We start from the raw sequence: 20,516 nt of genomic DNA on the forward strand, positions 1-20,516 counted from the left end.
TTCCAAAACAGGCTGAAATGGGTCTGGTCACATCATACACCTGAGTATTTTGACCAAAAAAAGTTATTTTTCAGTTACTAAATAGCTGTTCAAATTTTTGTTATAAAACTCTATAGCACAAGACACAAATTTGACTAGAAACATCCAAAATATCCCGTTTCTTGCACTTAGTATCTGGGATAAAAATAAGATTTCTATCCAGGTTTCTCCCATAACAACTTTTACAGGTCAGCCTTGGTTTTTTCCAGCCTTTAAGAACACAGCCTTCCCTATTTGGAGGGAAAACAATTTAACCAGATTTTGTGACATATTAAAGAAAGGACAAATTAAAAATAAAACTGAATTCGAAAATCTAGCTAACCACCAATTACCATGGTATGAATTTTTTTCAGCTAAAACATCTTTGCGATCTGCCTAAAATCAAACAATCCATAACGAGGACCCCCACAGATTATGAAAAACTGCTTTTGGATAACAACGACCCCCCAAAATGGGTTAATATCTAGGATCTATGAAATATTTCTTCTAAATACATCAGCGAAACTTCCTTCATACACAAAAGCTTGGCAAACAGATTGCAAAACTGAATTCACAGAAGCTCAATGGGAACACATCTGGCTCTCCCCTATGTTTACCCACAAAACTTCACCATATAACTCTCGCTAACGCACCACTGTGCTGGAAGGCCTGTGGTGAAGCTGGCTCATATATTCATAGTTGGTGGACTTGCAGAAAAATCCAGATTTTTTGGAACATAGTATTAACACATATAAACACCGTAACTGGCTACACACTACCAGAGAGTCCACAACTAGTCCTACTAAACCTTTGGCAGGAGTTAAACATTCCCAAGATACAATGTGAGCTCATTTTGATACTAATACTGGCCGCAAAGAACATTATAGCCACAAATTGGAAGATGCCAAACTCCGCTTCAATAGAAGCCTGGTATTCTAAAATCTGGGATTATGCCATTATGGACAAAATAACAGAAGACATTAGGCTACTTCAAATTACCTGGAGAAATGGGTACCCTTTTTTGGAAAAAACGTTGTTTTGATCGAGAAAACCTGGATTCTTTTGAAAATAACAGAAATAGTAAATGTATAGCCCTGTTGTAATAAAAGAGATAATGTTACAGAGAACTAAATATTGATCAAACTCAGTGTTACGTAGTGAAAGTTGGTTGTTTATTTTTGTTTTACTATTATTGTATTTTTGTTATCTTTGTTGAAATGATTAATAAAAACTTTAAAAAAATAAATAGCTGTTCAGATTTTTCATGTTCAGAGAGGGCTTCCTCAGGAGAGATTTCATGTCCACCTCCTTCAAGACTGCTGGGACTGTTCCCTCTCCAAAGAAAGCATCCCTTCAATTCCATGGGGTAATCTTTGATAAGATGTAAAGAGCCAAAGTGGGCATGGGTCTAGCAATGATGTGGTTGGGTGTATCACACAGCTACAAACAATTTGTTCACATCCTTCAGTCACAACAATTGAAACTCATCCAAGCGTTTGAGATAAAACTAGACAGAGTTCTGGTAACATTGTTTGTGTTAATGGTGTCTAAATCCTCGTGGGTGTTCGTGATTTTATATGTGAAATAACTGGCAAAGAAGCCATGGTGAGCCAGAGCCAGGGAAGCTTTTTGGCCCATCTGACCTGTTTCAAGCAGCAAAAGGGCTTTTTCATCTGTTCCTGGATGGTATTGGTGATGACAGGTCGAAGCTATGGCCATTCCTAGATCTCAGCTTTTAATTGGAGGCCGGCACATTTTTGTTTTTTTATGTAGCTGCTTTGGGGACATTTTTATTGTTCGTAAAAACATGCTCAAACCAGTTCATAAAATGTAATGCTTAAAGTAGTGCTCAAAGGAATTATTCTGCCTGGGGAAATAAGAATGTTTTCCTTCCCTGTATGTTTCTTCTGTTCCTCTTAGGTGTTATCTTGCCTGGAGAAACCAGGAAATTTTCCTTCATCTTCAAATCATTGAATGCTGGAATCTTCAGTGAAACCTGGGAGTTTGGCACTCACCCTGTGTTATTAGGGGGAGCTGTGTTGCAGGTGACCCTCTGGGGAATTGCTGTGTATGAAGATAAAACTGCAGGGCTTAGGGAGGACCTACAGGTAACTCAACCATTGGGGCAGAGGCAGCGAGCTTTGTACTTTGGTGTAGGTTATGGGGTGGGACTGGGATCTAGGAAGCAGGGCTGAGATGAGATAACTTGCTCAGCAGCATTCTTCTGAAGAAAAAAATCTCCTCTGTCATATATACATTTAAAAAACTAATAGCATTGGGTGTTTCTGTAGAGGGAGGCCCATAGCCAGAAAATTTTCAGGGGGCACCAGGGGCATGATACCACTTCTGATGTCACAAAAATAATTTAAAAATAAATTAATAAAATAAAAATAAATCCAATAAAAGGTCTCCTCCATGCTCAGAGCAGGTAGCAAGAGCCATGGTGCAGCCTTTTGGCTCCACCCACGCCGCTCAGGTCTTGCTATGCCAGCTGCCCTGAGGTAGATGCGAAGAGGCAAAGCAGCGGGCCCAGCTGCAAGTGACTCACCACTGCCTTTGCCCCCTGCGCTTGGCTTTCCTCTAAAAGCTGCCGGCTCAACCTTGCTGAGCTCCCGCTGCTCCATCCACCATTCTCTTTCCAGGGAAGGGGGTAGGCAGCCAGGTGGGGCTGCTATAGCCATTGGCCACTGCTCTCCAGTTGTTAGGGAATGGCTGCTCGAAGCCTGAGGAGGGAGTGCGTGGGGGAGAGTGCTGGAGAGTCTGGCCGAGCTCCGGGGGACTGCGCACCCCTCTCCATGTGCGCGCTGCTTGGGCAGCTGCCGGGTTGTGCTACCCTTTTCACTGCAGGGGTTTGGCAGCTGGAAGAAAGCTAAGTAGGTCTCCTCCCCATGCCTCCACCACCCCTCAGTTGAGGAGGAAGCACCCAGCTTGTCCCTAGGCAGCAAAACCTGTCTGCTAGAGCCTCTCTCCCTCTGCCCCAGGCTCCCTCCACCTCCTGGGGGAGGGGGACTGGAAGAGGAGAGGGCAGGGGGAAGTGACAGGGCACGGCACATTCAGTAGGGGGGTCCCGCCCCAAGGGTCCTCCGTGGCTACAGGCCTGTGTAGAGGAGGTCGGAGTATGGATTTCATAGCATTCATATAATCTAAGAACACTCCTGAAGGGACAAAGGGAAAGAATAGCCAGACAGTCTCCAGCCTATGCCTTGCTATATTTACCAGATCAGAAGCGTAATATCAGAAAATGTGATGCTCATCTCCTCAACCTACAGAGCGGATGGGTGTTCATGAGATTTGTAACCTCTTTCTTTGGGGCAGATCTGCACTCTTACCCTAAATCAACTTTAACGAGCTTTAATTTTGAGAATGTGTAGACAATTCCTGTTGTTCCCTCAGAACTACATTCTGTAGGTTTCCATTGCAGGGAGCCAAACTAGATCAGATTTAGAATTCAGACATACCCTTGTTTGGGTTTATGTACATCTCAGTACCAAAACTGACTGGTTTAAAAGAAATGTTACTTTGTTGTATGCAGTGGAGCAGGCTCAGCTAAGCCTAAACAAATACAGATAATTATCCATAAATATTTCAGTGCTGGAGCTTCCACAGCCTTGTGTGGGTGGGGGGCTTGTTCTTCTGGTCATTCACTTTCGTACATCTCAAAGTACTTGCCTACAGCTTTGTTTCTGTAGTGTTATTCTGAATTTATTAGGGCCAATAAAAACTGATTGGTATCCTTTTTGGAGTGGTGTAGTAGCTAAGAGCGGCAGACTCTAATCTGGAGAACAGGGTTTGATTCCCCTCTCCTCCACATGAAGCCTGCTGGGTGACCTTGGGCCAATCACAGTTCTCTCAGAATTCTCTGAGCCCCCCTACCTCTCATGGTGTCTGTTGTGGGGAGAGGTTGTAAGCCACTTTGAGATTCCTTAAGGTAGAGAAAAACAGGGTTTAAAAACCAACTGTTTTTTTTCTTCCTCTTCTTTGCAAGAAGGTTCTGTTTATTTAGAATTGGAAGTAATTTCTGCCCACTCTGTCCTCTGTTTGCTTTAGTTTGGTAGTAGGACACACAACATTTGGTGTTCATGAGGTTTAATCATTGGCATATCCACTTAAAAGGCTTTGAAGGACTGGGAATGACCCCTTCCTGAGCCCTTGGAGAGCTGCTCCACATCAAAGTAGACAGCACTGAGGTAGATGGACCAGGATAATGCACCTTTCTGATTCCGTACATAACTAAGGACAATATTTAGTCCCCAGAGTTTTACCAGTGGAGAAGGCAGGGATGAGCACCCACTCTGAAGAAGTGGGCTGCAGTCCATGAAAGCTGATGCTAGAATAAAATTTTGTCAGTCTTTGAGATGCCACCAGGCTGTTGCTTATTTTTGCTGCAATAGACTAACGCAGCTACCCCTCTGAAATCATCATCACTCTCGCTCTGCTCCTCTCGTCTTGCAGAAATAGAAGAGTGAATAAATAAATGCAGTGAACCCCTGCTTATCTGAACATTAACTCCTCCTGGCCCAGTGAGGTAGGGGGCTTCGAAGATCCGATAGGGGGCTCTGCCCCTAAAGCCCCACCGCTGGCTACACCCCTGAAACTCTTGCAGTATACAAACAAGGCTATCTATATCCTGAGAAGAGGTTTCAGAAATAAATATATGATGTTACAGAATACTTTGTTTGCCTACTTACATGCCACATTCATATTTTAAAAAATCATATACCGTACCTGTGTCCTGAATTGTTTTTGTTTGTTTGTTTATAGTCTGCCTCTGAGAAAGACTCAAGGTGGGTTACGCAGAGTTAAATCAATAGGATAGGATATCCAGTAAGCAGTGTACTAGGATTAGGATTGTGGAAATTAAAACCAAGTAACAAAGCTGAAACTAAGCATAAGTATGAACATAAGTTCATGAGCATAAGTATTAAATAATACAGAAATTACATATTACGATAATATATACAGAACAGATACTGTCCACAGTTTATATATAGAGAACAAATATATACAAAACAAATATATACAGAACAAATACTGTCCACAGTTGCTTTCTTTATTAAAGCATCTTCCTGAAACATTTTGTTATAGTAAAGCCCTATTACCTTTGTAAAAGTGTCCTGAATGATTCAGTTTTGCAGAGTTTGTGAAACGCCAGGAAAGTGGGAACCCTCTTGACCTCATCAGGCAAGCCATTCCTTAAGGTGGAGCCATAACTGAGAACGCACATATGCAGGGAGTGGTTGACCATTTGCAGGGTAGAGCTTTCAGAAGGCCCTGTTCACCTGAGCAAAGCTGTCATGGCAGAGCACAGGGGGAGAAGCACAGACATGCCACGAAGAGCTTTGTATGTTATAGCCAAGACCTTGAATTGAGCCCAGTAACTGATTGAGCCCAGTAATTGAGCCCAGTAACTGCAGTGGAGTGACTGCAGAATTGGACTAATGTGCCCAGCTCCTGATAATTACCAAGCAGTGGCATTCTACACCAACTGGAGTCTCTGAGTTGACTTTGAGGAGTGACCTAGGTAGAGTGTATTACAAGTAATGTAGATTTGATGTTAGTGTGGCATGGATCTAATTGGCCAGATTGGACATATCACGGTAGGGGGCCATCATATAGACTAAACTAAGCTGACAGAAAGATTTTTTTTTGCGGTCGATTTTCTTCTTGTCAAATAAATTTTTTTCTGGCAGCTTTTGGGCAGAAATAAATATTAAATAATAATATCAAGGCTGTATCATATATATGCAGTAGTATGGCTGCTGTTTTATGTATCTGACTCTGTAGACAGAACGTGCAAATATTTTTATTAGTTGATATTTGCAAAGTGGCTTACAATGCAGTCCTAAGCAGAGTTACATCTTTCTTTTTAAAATATTTTTAAATTTTATTTTAGTATAGTTTAGAACATGAATTCAAAACAGGACTAGAAAAGCAGTGAACAATGAAATTAAATAACAGTGGGAATTACAACAAGGAACATGAAAGATTAAGCTAAAAACAACTGGAGAAAATGTCAAATCAAATTACATCTTTCTAAGCCCACTGACTTCAGTGGACTTCAGGGTATAATTCTGCATTATCAGGTCTCATGTATGCCTTTCTTTGGTATTCTAGCAAGAGATAAAAGCCCGGGAAATTGCAGTTATAGTGGAGGAGAATCTGAAAGTCCTGCTTCATCGAATTCGTACACCACCACTAACACCATCTCCTATGGATGCATATGTCTCGGAAGAAGAGTTATTCCATAGCATGAACCCAGAGGTATCATATTTGCCTTGTGCTGAAAAGGGTTAAGATGCTGAATTGTAGTGTTGAGAACCCAGACTAGAGACCATGGGAAGTTTTTGTACAGCTCTGCCGTCTTGAACCTTCAGTTTTCTGACTCAGTAACTGACAGTTCCTACATTTATTTTTATTTTTTTTAAAAAAAAAAAAAGAAACATACTAAATGAAAGCTGAAGTGCTCAAGACTGAAAATGCCCGCTGAATTTTGCCCCCAAATCTCTGGTAATACTGTGCAGTCAAAACAATGGTTTGGGCCTATAGAGGATTTCCATGAATGGAAGGGTGCATGTGTTGATTTCCTTCCTCCCACTACAGACTGCCAACTCCTCCCCTTAAGCTGTTCCTGGGGGTCTGCAACAGTGGGAGGGGAAAGGTGATGAAATGTCAAGCTCGGTCCTCGCTTGCCAAGTGCTTTCTTTGCTTACACAATATTTTCTCACTGTCATATAGATATTTTCCATATTTCTTGTCTGGCTTGTTTATCATCTCTACTGTCTGCTGCAGGGGGAGAGTGAATATCGGCTTTGCTTGGTTAGTTCCAGCTTGTAACAGTTCTCATGCAGAAGCCTCCCAGGTGCGCCTTGGGAAGAATGTGATCTCATTGTTTTATGTGACCTTGTAGTCTAAGCAGCTTCTAGATAGCGTAACCATCAGTATGCAGGTGTTAGGGGGCAGTATCATGGGCAGATCAAACGTTTCGCGGGCTGAGTGGGCGCATTGATTGGCTAAGGGGCATTTGGGGGATTTCCCAGTATATTGTCAGGACTGACATCTGGGAATCAGTTCTGACATGAAAGTTGTCTATGCTTGGATCCTTTCTCCTAATAAACAAATCTTGCTGCTACAGGAGTGTTGGTGAGATTGATTGCTTTCCAGGACTTGACATAGCGTTGGAACTCCTTTTCCCTTGACCCTGAGCACCACGGACGTGATGAGTGCAGGAGATAAGGAGATGGAAACAGAGGCCACCCCCATGAAGTCACCTGATGGTACGGGGGGCACCATGCCACCTGAAGGAGAACCGAAGGGGTGTGACATGACGTGGAAGGAACACCGGGCCAAGCTAAGACAGTGGGATGCCCCTGACTAGGCTACTCCCTCCTTAGGGGCTGCTGGAGTCTGGAGGTGGTGGCTGGATGAGGACTGGTGCCGGGCATTGAGAGTGTTCCATGATGACCCTGATTGTTTGATGGCTGTGAGCCGTTGCCTAGAAGGGGGACCTAGAGCACGTCCAGCAGGAGCTGAAGACTGAGCTGCGCAGAGACACCTGGGCTGCCCTGGATGCCCTCCCCCATGCCATCAATGGTGTCCTGCAGCAGGAGCTCCGTGACTTGGGACTGCAAGGGGAAGGGGGAGCTGCTCCAGTCCAGTGGGATGGAGAAGCCCCACCGGTTGCCCCCATCCTCTGCACCTTGCTCCTGCACCCCCTAGAGATGTGCTGGAAGCTACCTTCAATGGGACCCCAGAGAAGCAGTTGCACAAGTTCCTGAGGAAATGGGGCCACACCTTTGCCTCTGATGAACACCGAGTAGAATACCTGGGGTCCCGGCTGCGAAACCGCACAGCTGCCTGGTTTGTGGGACTTTACAATGTAGGGGGGCCCGAACTCCGAGACGTTCATGAGGGCCCTCTGCCACCAGTACAAGGACCCGCTGAAATTGGAGCAGGCAAGAACCCATCTCGGGCTTGAAACAAGGGAACCAGTCCATCAGCGCATTCTCTGATGAGTTCAAGACCTATGCTGCCAAATTGCAAGGCTGGCTGGAGGAGGTACTTATAGAATTCTACCAGTCTGGCCTGATCCACACTATCCTGGAAAAAGCACTGACCCAGGAAAACCCAGTGACTCTGAATGGCTGGATTCAGGTGGCGTGTGAGGCTGAGAACCATTGCAACCTTCTGGAGATGTACCATCCCAAGCCTCCTGTGGGGTCCACAAAAGTGCTAGGGGCTGGTTGGGAGGCTAGGGCGTAGAGAGGTCAGCTTCCGGGGAAAGGGAGCGACAAGGAGCAGAGAATGCGGCAGGGCTTGTGTCTAAAATGTGGGGCCCCCAGCCATTTCGCTGCCAACTGCCCTCATGAACGGAGACCGGGTGCAGTGAAGAAGGGAGAAGGCAAGCCGAAAGAAAAGAAGAAGGGAGAAGCGAAGAAGGCCATCTCAAGCATTCAACTGCCCTCCAGTCGGGAGGGGGAGCGGAATTGGAGAGCATTTCATCTAGTGAAGAGGAACCTCAACAGCTGTTGGGAAATGACCAGGACCTGCTGTGAAGGGTGCTAAACAGCAGGTCCGCAGTTCTCCATCACCAGCTTTGGTGAGGCCTCCATCTCCCTTGTTTTTTATGACTGTGACTGAGGTTCAAACCACCACCACCCCAAACCCACATCTAAGTACCGGCACTCATAGACTCAGGATGCACCAGAGACCTGATCAGTCCAGCCTTAGTAGCAGGGTTGGGGGCAGAATTGCGAGAACTGGGGGAGCCCCTAGTGTTTTCTCAGATGGATGGAACTCCAGTGAAGAGGGAGCCCTGTGTTCACAGCACCGCTCGACTGCCCATTGGTGGTGGGCTCCCACTGGGAACTGAGGGCCTTCATAGTGAACCCTTCGGCCAAATTCCCCATGGTGTTGGGAATCCCCTGGCTCAGAGCACATGGTCCTTATATTCAGTGGATGCTGGGAACCCTCCAGTTCATGGACCCACACTGTCAGACTCAGGTCTGGAACTTGGAGTGGGGGGGAGCTGCAGCTGGTGCCTGAGTGGGTGTGCCTGGCCAGGGAAGAGGTAAACCAGATTCCCTTTGAGTACAGAGTCTTGTTGCAAGTGTTTGAAGAAAAGGAGGCTGATGAACTCCCCCCCCCCCATCAGAATACAGACTGTGCTATTGAACTTATTCCTGGGCAAAATCTACCTAAGGGAAAGCTGTATTTAATGATTTCATCTGTTTTTCGGTTTGTTTTTTTGCTGCAACAGATTTTTCTTGTCTGTTATTTATATTGTTACAAATCACTTTGTAAAACATATATAAGACATATAACTCGGATAGTGGCAAAAAACCAACAGAAAATGATAGATATATTCCTTTTGTATAGCATATTTAAGCTAATACTACTGGATTGTTAGGGAAGCTGCGGTGGCTCAAGTGGTTAAGACACTGAACTGCAGGCTGTGGAAGGTCAGTAGTTCAGTGGTTCAAGACCCGGGTGCCGCAAGACAGGGTGAGCTCCTGTCTCTAGTTCCAGCTCCTGCCAACCTAGCAGTTCGAAAGCAAGACATTGCAAGTAGATAAATAGGGACCACTTCGGTGGGAAGGTCACAGCGTTCCGTGCGCCTTGGTGTTTCGTCATGCCGGCCACATGACCACGGAAACGTCTTCGGACAGCGCTGGCTCTTCGGCTTTGAAACGGAGATGAGCACCGCAACCCTAGAGTCGGATACGACTGGCTTTCGAGCAAGGGAACCTTTACTTTACTGGATTGTTACGATCTAGTGAGTAACATATTATAGAATATTGCAGGAAATTAAGAAATGGAGCTTATACTCTTTCAAAAGATGTCTATTTCATTATGAATAAAACCATTTAAGATGGGTTGCTTTACCTGGCCCCACTGCTGGACCTCCTGATGGCATCTGGTGTTTTTGGCCACTCTGTGACAGAGTGTTGGACTGGATGGGCCATTGGCCTGATCCAGCATTGGCTTCTCTTATGTTCACCTCAAGAATATATGTATCCAGCTCTTTATTATATCTATCCTAGCAGTAATTTCCCACTTACTATAAAAGATCTCTTGCCTTGCAAACCCTACATGGTTGCCATACATTAGCTGCGAATTGACAGCACTTTCGACCATGAAGGATTTAAACCTCTTTCTATAAATCAATACAATGTACTGCAGCCATATGTGGATGATTATATCTCATAGTATATGAAAAAATCTTGCCAACCTAGCAGTTCGAAAGCAAGAAATTGCAAGTAGATAAATAGGTACCACTTCGGTGGGAAGGTAACAGCGTTCCGTGCTCCTTGGTGTTTAGTCATGCCGGCCACATGACCACGGAAACGTCTTCGGACAGCGCTGGCTCTTCAGCTTTGAAACGGAGATTAGCACCGCAACCCTAGAGTCGGATTCGACTGGCTTTCAAGCAAGGGAACCTTTACGTTTACCTATATGAAAAAAATTCTGATAACCCTTTGGAATCCCATAATCTGTTTACACTTTATTTACCAAAAGCAAGTCAGCACCTAGACTTCCATGCTGCCTTACACACGTATTCATACTGTCTTACACTCTTCTGAAAATTCTAGCCAATAAATCATATTGCCTGTATAGTATCTTATGTATTTCCTTTAATGTGACAGCTTCTTCAGAACTCCATACAAATGAATTTCCAGTGGTGCTCTGTATGTCTATAAATTCTTGTTCCCATTTTTGTTTATATGGAATTTAATTAAGAACCTAACCCATAGGTGTTTGACCACCCCTTTAAAAGCAGAGTCTTGTGAGTTCTGATTAAATTCTACATTAAAAAAAATTATCTCTTGGTTTCTGTGTTTCAGTTAGAGCTACATGATGTTTATCTGATGAACTGCTGGCATTTATATTCTCAAAATGAAAGTGGCTGGGTTTTTTGCTTCTCTTTCCCAAGATTCTTTGGTGCATTTTAAAACCCTGTAATCTGCCTAGAGCTGTATATGCTGGGTTCTGGTCTGTCATACCCATACTCTGCTACTGAGTTTGTCACAACTTCCTCAGTACCCTGTTTTTTAATTAGTACTGTTACTGAAGCACCTAAGAACAGAAGATAATTGCTGAGCATACAGATTTACTCCAGTGCAGAGCATTTAAACTGAAAAAGGTATGCTTATTAGTAAACACAGAGAGATTATAATATTTCTAACCTTTTCATTCTGGCTCTTCACTCTTGGCATTTTGCTCAGCTAATACCTTGAAAATTACTAGGATTGGGACCATGATAGACAAGTGTTCACCCCAGATGTCTGATTGGTGGCTACCCTGCCCCCCGCCCCCCTTTTGAAAAATATATACTTGTAGAGACAGAATTTTGCTGTGGGATTTTGGTCAACTAGGCCGGGTGATGGGAATATAGCACCACTTGTAAATATGGGACCAAGGGGAAATTAGTTTGGAAGCCAGACAAGGTGTTGTTAATTACTAAAGGCAAAAAGAACAGGAAAGAGATAACAGTCAAGACAGAGATGTTCCTGAACGGTCTCCTTGATTTCCACATCGCTGGCCATTTATCAATCAGTTGCCTAATCAGGTTGGAATGAAATGTCGAGAGGCCAGAAGGGACAGGGCACATTGGCTGCTTCCTGAAAATTGACTTAATTCAGAATGCTCTTGTGAAACTTTTGAGCCCACTTTTAACCAATTGATAGCTGGTGTATCAAAATGTATCCCAGAAAAAGGGGTTTTCCATCGCCGAGGCCCTGATTATTGTCTGGAACTATCAGAATCTGTTTAGACACTTGTTTCTCTTATATAATTATGTCTACTATTCTTGTTTGCCTAGTCTTCTTCTTTTCTGTGCTTGTAACAGTTACACTACCAGCACCAAGTGGTGAAGGGGCTTCATGAACTGTGGGACAAACTCATGAATCCTCCTCGAGCTACAGATGAAGGGGGCTCACAGCTGAAGAATGCGGATGAACTCTCCCGACCAAAGAGCGCTCCGGAGTTGCAACAGAAAAGTCCTGTGGAAGATACAAGCAAGAGTATCTCCCCGGATGTTTCGGGAGCACGGAAGTCAGTGGTGGAAGAGATGAGCCACTGGAGTGTCCCTGATGAGGAGGAGGATGTGAATCGTGTGGAGTGGAATCTTTCCATCACAGATTTGAGACAGGTGGTTGACCACAGTGTTCCTTATTTTTCCTCTACCTTTAAATATTCCCAGCATATTCCATCCTTTTAGTAGTGTATCCAAGAACTTCTGTTACTGACAGCTTAAAAAAGTGCAGTGTATCAAGATTGTTTCCATTATTAAGACACTAGAACACACACACAGGCAGGCATGTGCTAAGATATATATGCTTGTATCATGTCAGAAGGAGCTGCAGTGGCTCAAGTGGTTAAGACGCTGAACTGCAGGCTGTGGAAGGTCAGTAGTTCAGCAGTTCGAGACCCGAGTGTACCGCATGACGGAGTGAGCTCCTATCTCTAGTTCCAGCTCCTGCCAACCTAGCAGTTCGAAAGCAAGAAATTGCAAGTAGATAAATAGGTACCACTTCGGTGGGAAGGTAACAGCGTTCCGTGCGCCTTAATGTTTAGTCATGCCGGCCACGTGACCACGGAAACATCTTCGGACAGCACTGGCTCTTCGGCTTTGAAATGGAGATGAGCACTGCAACCCTAGAGTCGAACTCGACTGGCTTTCGAGCAAGGGAACCTTTACCTTTATCATGTCAGAAGGATATTACACATGTTCACTTGATTATGTTCATTTTCCAAACTGAGTTCCAGAGTTTTTTTAGAACATATGTTTGCACTGGAAACCAGCACAATATTCCTTTTAAGTCAAGCTGGCACATATTTTAAAGACATATATGTGTGCCTCTGAGTGAGTACGATATCCAGGATCAGAGGAGATCCCATATTCTAGAAATGCTGGTTTCTTATATCAAGTATTCAGGTCTGCCTGTGATAATAGGAACGAGAGTTTCACCATGTATCAGGGTAGGGTGGGGGAGTGAAACAGCCCTTTTATCCTTTTCATTTAAAAAGGTGTGATGATCTTAGGCTGGCTATGGAAAGCCAAATATATTTGTCTGTCTAAAACTGCAGTCACATTGAGCGTGATTTTTTATTTATTTATTTTATCCCATCAGACTTTGCTGGCAATCCCTGTGGAAAATGAGCGAGAAGCTGCTCTGGCCCAACTTAATAAAGCTGCACTGGAGCTTTGTAATGTACAGATACCACCACAGACTGACCTCATGTACCAGATTTGGTATGTTAATACTGCAAAGAGTTAATTTATCTGGCAAACTGCAGAAAGCTCTCTAGTTCAGAGAAGGAGGAAGGGTTTTCAATAGATAGAACAATCCAGTCGCAGAAGAGAAATGAGATATTCTGATTTGGTGTGTAGCCATTTTAGTTTTTAAGGCTGTTATGGAGATGAACCAGAATCATGTTTCCTTGCTTTGTTCTTTAGAAACATAAAATGTCTCTTAGAATTTGTTTATGGAGATCTCAGATGGGCATTAGGTTTCTTTACTCATCAATGTATCTCCTGTCAAACAGCCTCTCAGTTTTTTATCTATCAGCAGAGCCTAGTCAACATTGTGGACCAATATGTGCTCATCTGAGGCTCTCCCACAACCCTTTGCTTATAAAGAAAAATCATAACAGCCAGCAAAGTTCTGACCTGCCCTGCCCCCTCTCTGCTATCCATCCAGCACCATTTTTTTTAATGTTAGTTTCCAGTTGTGGCGTGAAGTAATTGATGGTCTAGTGAGCCGTTCACTAATGCTGAGGTCCCTGCTTGGTATGCCTGAGAAGGACACTTACACAGAAGTCCCAGAGGAACCAGGTAAGTGACAGTCTTAAAAGACCAGATTACAGGGGAGGATATTTAGCTTGGCAGAATTGTGGGGTTGGGTAGACACTGCTAGTGCAGATATAGGGTGCGATCACATGAGCAGTTTGACCTGACATAGCCACCCCTTCCCTCCGGATCAATTGGGCGCAGTCAAACATGCATATCTGGCTCCTGTACCCCAGTCGTCCCTACCTCATGCTAAAACAACTCTGTGGTGTCCTCACTTATCAGGGAGACTGTTTCTCCTTCAAACCACACTCTGTGTACATGAACTTAGTAGGTTTCTGCTGCCACCAGGAATTAAAAATTCAAACTCTCTCTATTTTGGTAGAATGACCCAGTGTTTGGGCGCTTCAGAGGACTATGTGGCCCTGAGGAAGGACTGTTCTGATTGCTGGGATAAGTTTAAACAAATATTGATTGATTTATAAAAGAACAAAATAGGTTTCTGGGTATTTTTGAACTGTTGTTGAAGAAAGAAAATATAACTGACAAGGCTTGGCGTCACACACAGTCTCTCATACACACCAAAACTCAACTCTGATAGGCTTATCTGTCTCTCATATATATAACCACACAGGCTGAACTCTCTTGCTCATATATAGCCACACAGGCTAACCTAAACTCCAACTGCTTCCTCTGTCATACAGACTCTCACACAAAAAAACCCTCTCCACACTCATCTCTCTACAAACACAAAATCACCTCAGAGACACCCCTCCTCTCACATTCTCAGTCATCAGCCAATCACATCACACGTATCTCCCTCTGGCACACTCCTTACATTACTGCAGTCAAACTAAACATTTAAAGAAACACACACACCAAAACATGAAATCATTACAAACTCTCATGCAGATTAGATAGCCACCGGCAAATTCTGGTAGCTACCTCAGTGAGGCGCTTCCATGGCAGGTTTCTGGGTGTCTGATCGCCTGGGCACACCATGGAAATGCACGAGCAGTGTGATCATTCCTCTCCATTTCCAGCACGTCCCTTTTCCCCCTCCAACCCCACTTCGAGGTGCACTTCAGTGCCCCCATTGGCTGCCTGTGGCTGCCTGCAAAGCTCGGTGTTTGGGTGAGGAAGCATGAGAAAGAATTCCACCGATGTGAATAACTGACCACAGGCCCACGGCACTATGATGTCGGCTTAGCGGCTACTGTGTGATCGATGCAAAGTGTCCCAAACTTGTGACTTATTTAGAGCCGATATACTGCTGCAGCAAACTGCTTGTGTGACCACAGCCATAGATTCAGCAACAAAACATCTTCACAGAACTGGCTCATTAATTAACTTGCTTTTCAGAGCTGGATATCTGCCAAAGTATGGTTGTATTCATTTGAGGGACCAGTAAAGTAATGAATATTTAGCAACCTGATTTCCCAGTTTTCATATAAGTGAAATGCTGGTTTTTTTGTGCAGCTGAGATGAAACCAGTTCTTCTGAAGGGAGGGAAGGAAGAACGGAGACTTCAGAAAGAAGATAAAAAGTCTGCTGGGAAGGAGGAAAAAAAAGGAGGAAAGGCAGGCAAAGAGGTATTTGGGGGGGCCCCTTCAAGATGAATACTGGAAATAAAGATTCAGATAAGATGTTTGAAAGGTTATTAGGATGTATCGTTGAGGTTTATGAAGTGATCTGACTTTTTGTTGAGATGTATATGTGATATGCATCTGAAGGCAATTTGTATACAGACTACAAAAAATGCTGAGATCTCTCTTGGGCATACTTGAATTTTTCTGAGTAGGAACGTCCAAACAGCAAGAAATTGAAGTCCAAGGAAGAGCGAAAACTGAAAACTTCCACCAAGGAGCCAAGGGATCACACCCCTTTCCCATTAGACCGTGTAGAATCAGAAGCTGCCCATTCTCGACATGAACACGTGGACCCAGTTGTGCAGGAAAAATACCATGAGAAACTTTATGTTGAAGTAAGTACCGTTAGAGCCATTCTTGTTCATTTGTCTGTTGCTCTAGCTGCAGTCGTATATTGGTCATTTGAAATTACATTCCTCACTAAAATCAGTTAGGCTTACCTGTGAGCAAATCTCAGTCATTTTCTTTATGCTCTGCTTTTTTTGACAAGTAATAGTTTATATCAGGATTCCATCCAGTGCTACATTTATTTTAATGTAATATGAATTCCTAAAACCACCCTAGGATGAGTCCTAAATATATCACTGGTTAGATGGGTGACTTCTCCAGGTGCAGAGCATTTTGTCAGATGGTTTTGTCTTAGGCGTATTACGCATGGGTACATCTCCATTAGGTTTTCTTTTTCATTCTGTATTGATTCCCCCCCCTTCAGTACTCAGTTTGTTTTCTGGTCACTGTTTTCCTGGGTTTTCTGAGAGTGGTTTTATGCTGATTCCCCCCCCCCCCCGTTCTCACCACCACGACCAGTAATTCAAAAGCGTACAGATTCCCTCAGATCCCACCTGCCCCTTTGCTGCCCCTTGAATGTCACTCCCCCGGCCACATCAAGGCTGTTCTGTACCTTCCGCCATTCGTCGATATGGCAACCTCCATTGATTACTTTTCCTCTTGTTGTTTTATATTTAAATTTTTTTTTATAAGTGGCATGAGTCTAGTGATATGAGAAGGCAGCTCAAAGCTGCTCCTACAGAGAGCTATTGGCTCCCCACAGGCACAGCGATCCTGGCCGGGCTGCCCTCTCTTGCTGCCTGGTTTAAACACAGCAGCTGGAGAAGGCAGTGCAAAGTTGTGCCTGCAGGGAGGCATTACTGTGCACTCTCTTGCATATGGTGATATAGATTAACATTTTATCGCTAGTCTCATACTGCTTATAAAAAAATTAAAGCTATGAGGAAAATAATTTTAAAAACAATTCAAAATGGTGCTTGTGTGGCAATGAAAGAGGGGAATGACAGAGTGGTGACTTTTCCATATTTCACAGTGGCCGATAACACAGCAGAGAATCCACTAGGGTGTGGCAGTAAGAAAAGGGTGCTTTAAAGCTGCTCTAGTCAGTTTCATAAACAGTTTGGTCTATTTCAGGATTTTTAAAAACTTTGCCTATTTACCTTTGTGTTCCCTTTCATTCAACAAGCTGAACCAGGAGGCTAAATGGAACGGGCTTAGTTGATGATACTGTGCAGCTGCGATCATGCAATTGCATAATTTTTTTTTAAACCCTTTGGACACCACCCCCACATGTCACAAGTGACATTCCCACCCCAATTAAGAAAAACTGTATTTTTTGGGATGTAGCTGCAGAATAAATACACCAGAGAAAAAATAATGATGCAGGTACAGAATCCGAAGTCAAGCTTAAAGGCTTGGCTGCTTGGATTCTCTGCAGTAAGCTGCGCGTACATAATAGGCCTTAAAGTAAATTCTGCTTCTGCATCAGGGGTGCAGACCCAGGCTGATCTAGTAGAGCCTTGTCTCTCATCCACTCTCTTGGAGGATTGAATACAGAGGCCAAGAATGAGAGAAAGCGGAGTCTCCACAAAGGCCTAAATACAAGCAAGATAATTGCTCTCATTCTACTAATCATACAGGGCAAAGTAGTAAGGCAATTTATGATGGCCTACTATACCAGAAAAATCTGTCAGAACTGTATGGATTTCAAAGAAACTATTTAGAGCACTGATATAGTATTGCTGGCTGGAAGACTGGTTGACAAATCAAGGTGGCCCTAGTTTGACTTGCTTTTGCCTGAACTAGCTAGATGTGGCTTAATTCACTTTTTGAATTACAATTTGGGTGCCCAGATCTTACTTACCTTCACCGTTATGGTAATAAAACAAAGTTAGCTTAGGAACGATCTGAATTGCCTCCTGTTTGTTTTCTGTCATTGATGAAAGATCATTACTGACCTCACATAGCCATATAGAAGATGGCCTAATAGGTCACAGGAAAAGGCAAAAAGTAATGTCGTTCTGTGTGTTTTCTACCCCAGTGTTATTTGTCCAGGCTGTGTTTGTCTCTGCTTGCTAAAGTGGAGAAATTGTTATTGCCTGAGCATGTTTCAGTTTTGCTTGCACTGTCAGTGATATTGGTTCTGTGTCCAAGGTTTATTAGATCCCTTAATAACTAATGGGCTATAGGATCATCTGGCCGCATATCTACTGAATAGTTTGATTAAAGACTGGTGGTAAAATGATTTATGCATAATAAGATGATGCCACAAAATATCTAAAAACACTTTGACTGAATTCTATTGAATTCAGAATGACATATTTTAGAGTAAACATGCATAGAATTAAGTTGTAAATTTCAAAAGACAAAAAAACCCTTTCTTGTGTAGCCCAATCTTGTGTTCTGGCATGCTGCTGCTGAAGCACACATAATTGATCTTCAGTACCCTGATTCTAGAGCACAAGTATAAATGATGTCATTATGCTGTACTGTTGTTTGTACTCTGCCCTTGGCAGGGCATACACTTGTCCCCCCCCAAGGATATTTCCATGGAATTTGCCTAGTTATTTTGCATGGCATCCTCAAGGTTTAATGGAGGTTGTGTAGTCAGTAAGTGGAGCAAAATTAGATGGCCTTGCTGTACTTGCCCAACATGAACAAAACCATGGCTGCACACAATTATATATATATATATATATATAATTCTGAACAATGAGCTAAGAACATAGATCAAAAAATCTGCACAATGAGGCCATGTTAAACAGATATGCAACACATGGAGGTTTACACAAAAAAATCCAGAAAAGGGGGGGGGGATTGGTAAGAGGTGATTAAATTTGATCCAAAATGGGTAATACTGCCTAAAATCTCACAAAATCCTGCTAGGTCATGGATGGCATTGAGAGGTTGTCCAGCATTCCTGGCAGGGAAGGGAACATCTGCTAAAGGGCTCCAGAGGAAATGATTGAAGGAAAGGATTGGAAGGGCCAGCAGGAAGGGCAATAAAAGCAAGATAAACCAGTGGAGAGGGCTTCAAGGGAGGGAAAGGGCCAGGGGCAGGCAAAAAGAGAGAAAAGAATGGGATTTTCTCACCCTACTAGTCTTATGGGTCCCCAACGGTGCATTTTTAAAATTATCCTTAAAATGGATTAAGTTCAGCTAATAGAATTAAAATCAGATATCAGATACTAAACCCAATGCGTGTGAAGCTGCCTTATACAGAGTCAGATCATTAGTCCATCTAGCCTAGAATTGTCTACTTTGTGTGGCAGGAATACTCAAAGATTCAGTGGACTTTTCCCAGTTCTTAGGCCTCAGAGCCATTTACATAGGGATAGGTAGTGAATCTGGGACCTTCCGCATGTAAAGTATACTACTACCACTGAGCAATGGCCTCTCCCTCAAGGATCTGTCTCTTTAAATTGCTTCTGACCATGTGGGGCTGAATTCAGACTGGCAGTTTGAAGCGGGAGGGAGTCGTGGTGAAAAAGAGCCGGAACAAAGTGTTCCGGGTTTTCCCGGTCACACTGCACCGACTGATGTGGGAGCATACCGGGGAGGAGACGCAAGGGAGCGTTCACACTGTTGGCCCGGAGGTGCGGCTGTAAGTGGCTTTTTCTGGTAATCCGGTTATGTGCGCTCATGCACATAAGCGCTCATGCGCATAAGCGCATCCCTACCGGATTGCGGCTTTTCACGTTCACACTTCCAGGAAGCGGGATGGACGTGGGATAATCTAGCTTTCCAGGGTTTGATACCACTTTCACCTGGTATCTTTAAAACTTGGGAGGGAAGCGTTACAAGACGGGTTGAGTCCGGCTGGGGAACGCCTGACAGATGTGCCTGTGTGAATGGCCCCTTTAATCCGTTTGTGAAACGTTTCTGGCTCGTGCCTGTCTCGGAGCAAACTGCCAGTCTGAAGTTGGCCTAGATAATTCCAGAGGGGTAGCTGTGTTAATATGTAGCAGCAAAACAAAAAAGGGGTCCAGTGGAACCTTAAAAACTAGCAACATTTATTCTACCATAAACTTTCATGAGTCAGCGTTCCGCTTCATGGGCTACATGCCCTGACTCACGAAAGCTTGTGCAGGAATAAATTTTGTTAGTCTTTAAGGTGTCACTGGACTCCTGTTTTATCTCAGCCTATGTAGCTCCTTATGTCAGGAAGCAGTACCCCACCATCCTGGCTAGTGACAGCAACCTAGCAGTGCATTTTTTGTGTGTGAAGTAGCTGTCAAATATGCAACCTTCCCCTTCCAATGTGTGTTGTGGGGTACAAAAATATGTTCGTTTGGTTGACCATTTGTCTAAAAGATGTCTACACTCATGTGCCGCTTTCTGTTGTCTTGTTGTGCTGAAGGATTATTTGAATTGCCTTCTCCTTTTAGGTCTATGGATTACTGAATTCAATGCTAAGCAAAATGCTTTTTCTCTTTGAGGAGCTGAAGAAGGAAGCTCTAGAGAAGAAGAAGAAAGCAGTTTTTGGTTCTGATTTCAGAATGAAATAAAATGTTGTATTTATGTGGCGAGATGGTGCAATTTCTATTTGTTGATAAAAGTAGCAATTGACAAGCTCTGAGGGCCAGTTTGCACAGTTAGCCGCCTCCCTGAGGCTACACGTACAAATACAGCCTAAATAATAAAACTACCCTTGAGGGAAATTAGCTACCCTGGTGGTACTTTTTTGGGCAGAATGCAGAGGAAAGTGGCTTGAAAATCTTTTCCTCGAAGAAGGAGGAGGAGGAGGAGGAGGAGGAGGAGGAGGAGGAGGA

General features: G+C 43.7%; 1 protein-coding gene across 1 annotated transcript in view; it reads left to right on the forward strand.

The window, feature by feature from the left end:
- MYCBPAP (MYCBP associated protein) overlaps nt 1-20,252 on the forward strand; it is a 39,645-nt gene extending 19,393 nt beyond the window's left edge. The window contains 8 exon segments of the mRNA XM_015410723.1: nt 1,939-2,126; nt 6,133-6,279; nt 11,864-12,166; nt 13,149-13,270; nt 13,740-13,852; nt 15,287-15,399; nt 15,606-15,791; nt 20,133-20,252. Coding sequence (XP_015266209.1) covers nt 1,939-2,126; nt 6,133-6,279; nt 11,864-12,166; nt 13,149-13,270; nt 13,740-13,852; nt 15,287-15,399; nt 15,606-15,791; nt 20,133-20,252 — 1,292 coding nt within the window.
- Nucleotides 20,253-20,516: the final 264 nt, after the last annotated feature.

The sequence above is a fragment of the Gekko japonicus genome, unplaced genomic scaffold (genome assembly GCF_001447785.1).
Source record: "Gekko japonicus isolate JY-2015 unplaced genomic scaffold, Gekko_japonicus_V1.1 scaffold15, whole genome shotgun sequence".
Lineage (NCBI taxonomy): Eukaryota > Metazoa > Chordata > Lepidosauria > Squamata > Gekkonidae > Gekko > Gekko japonicus.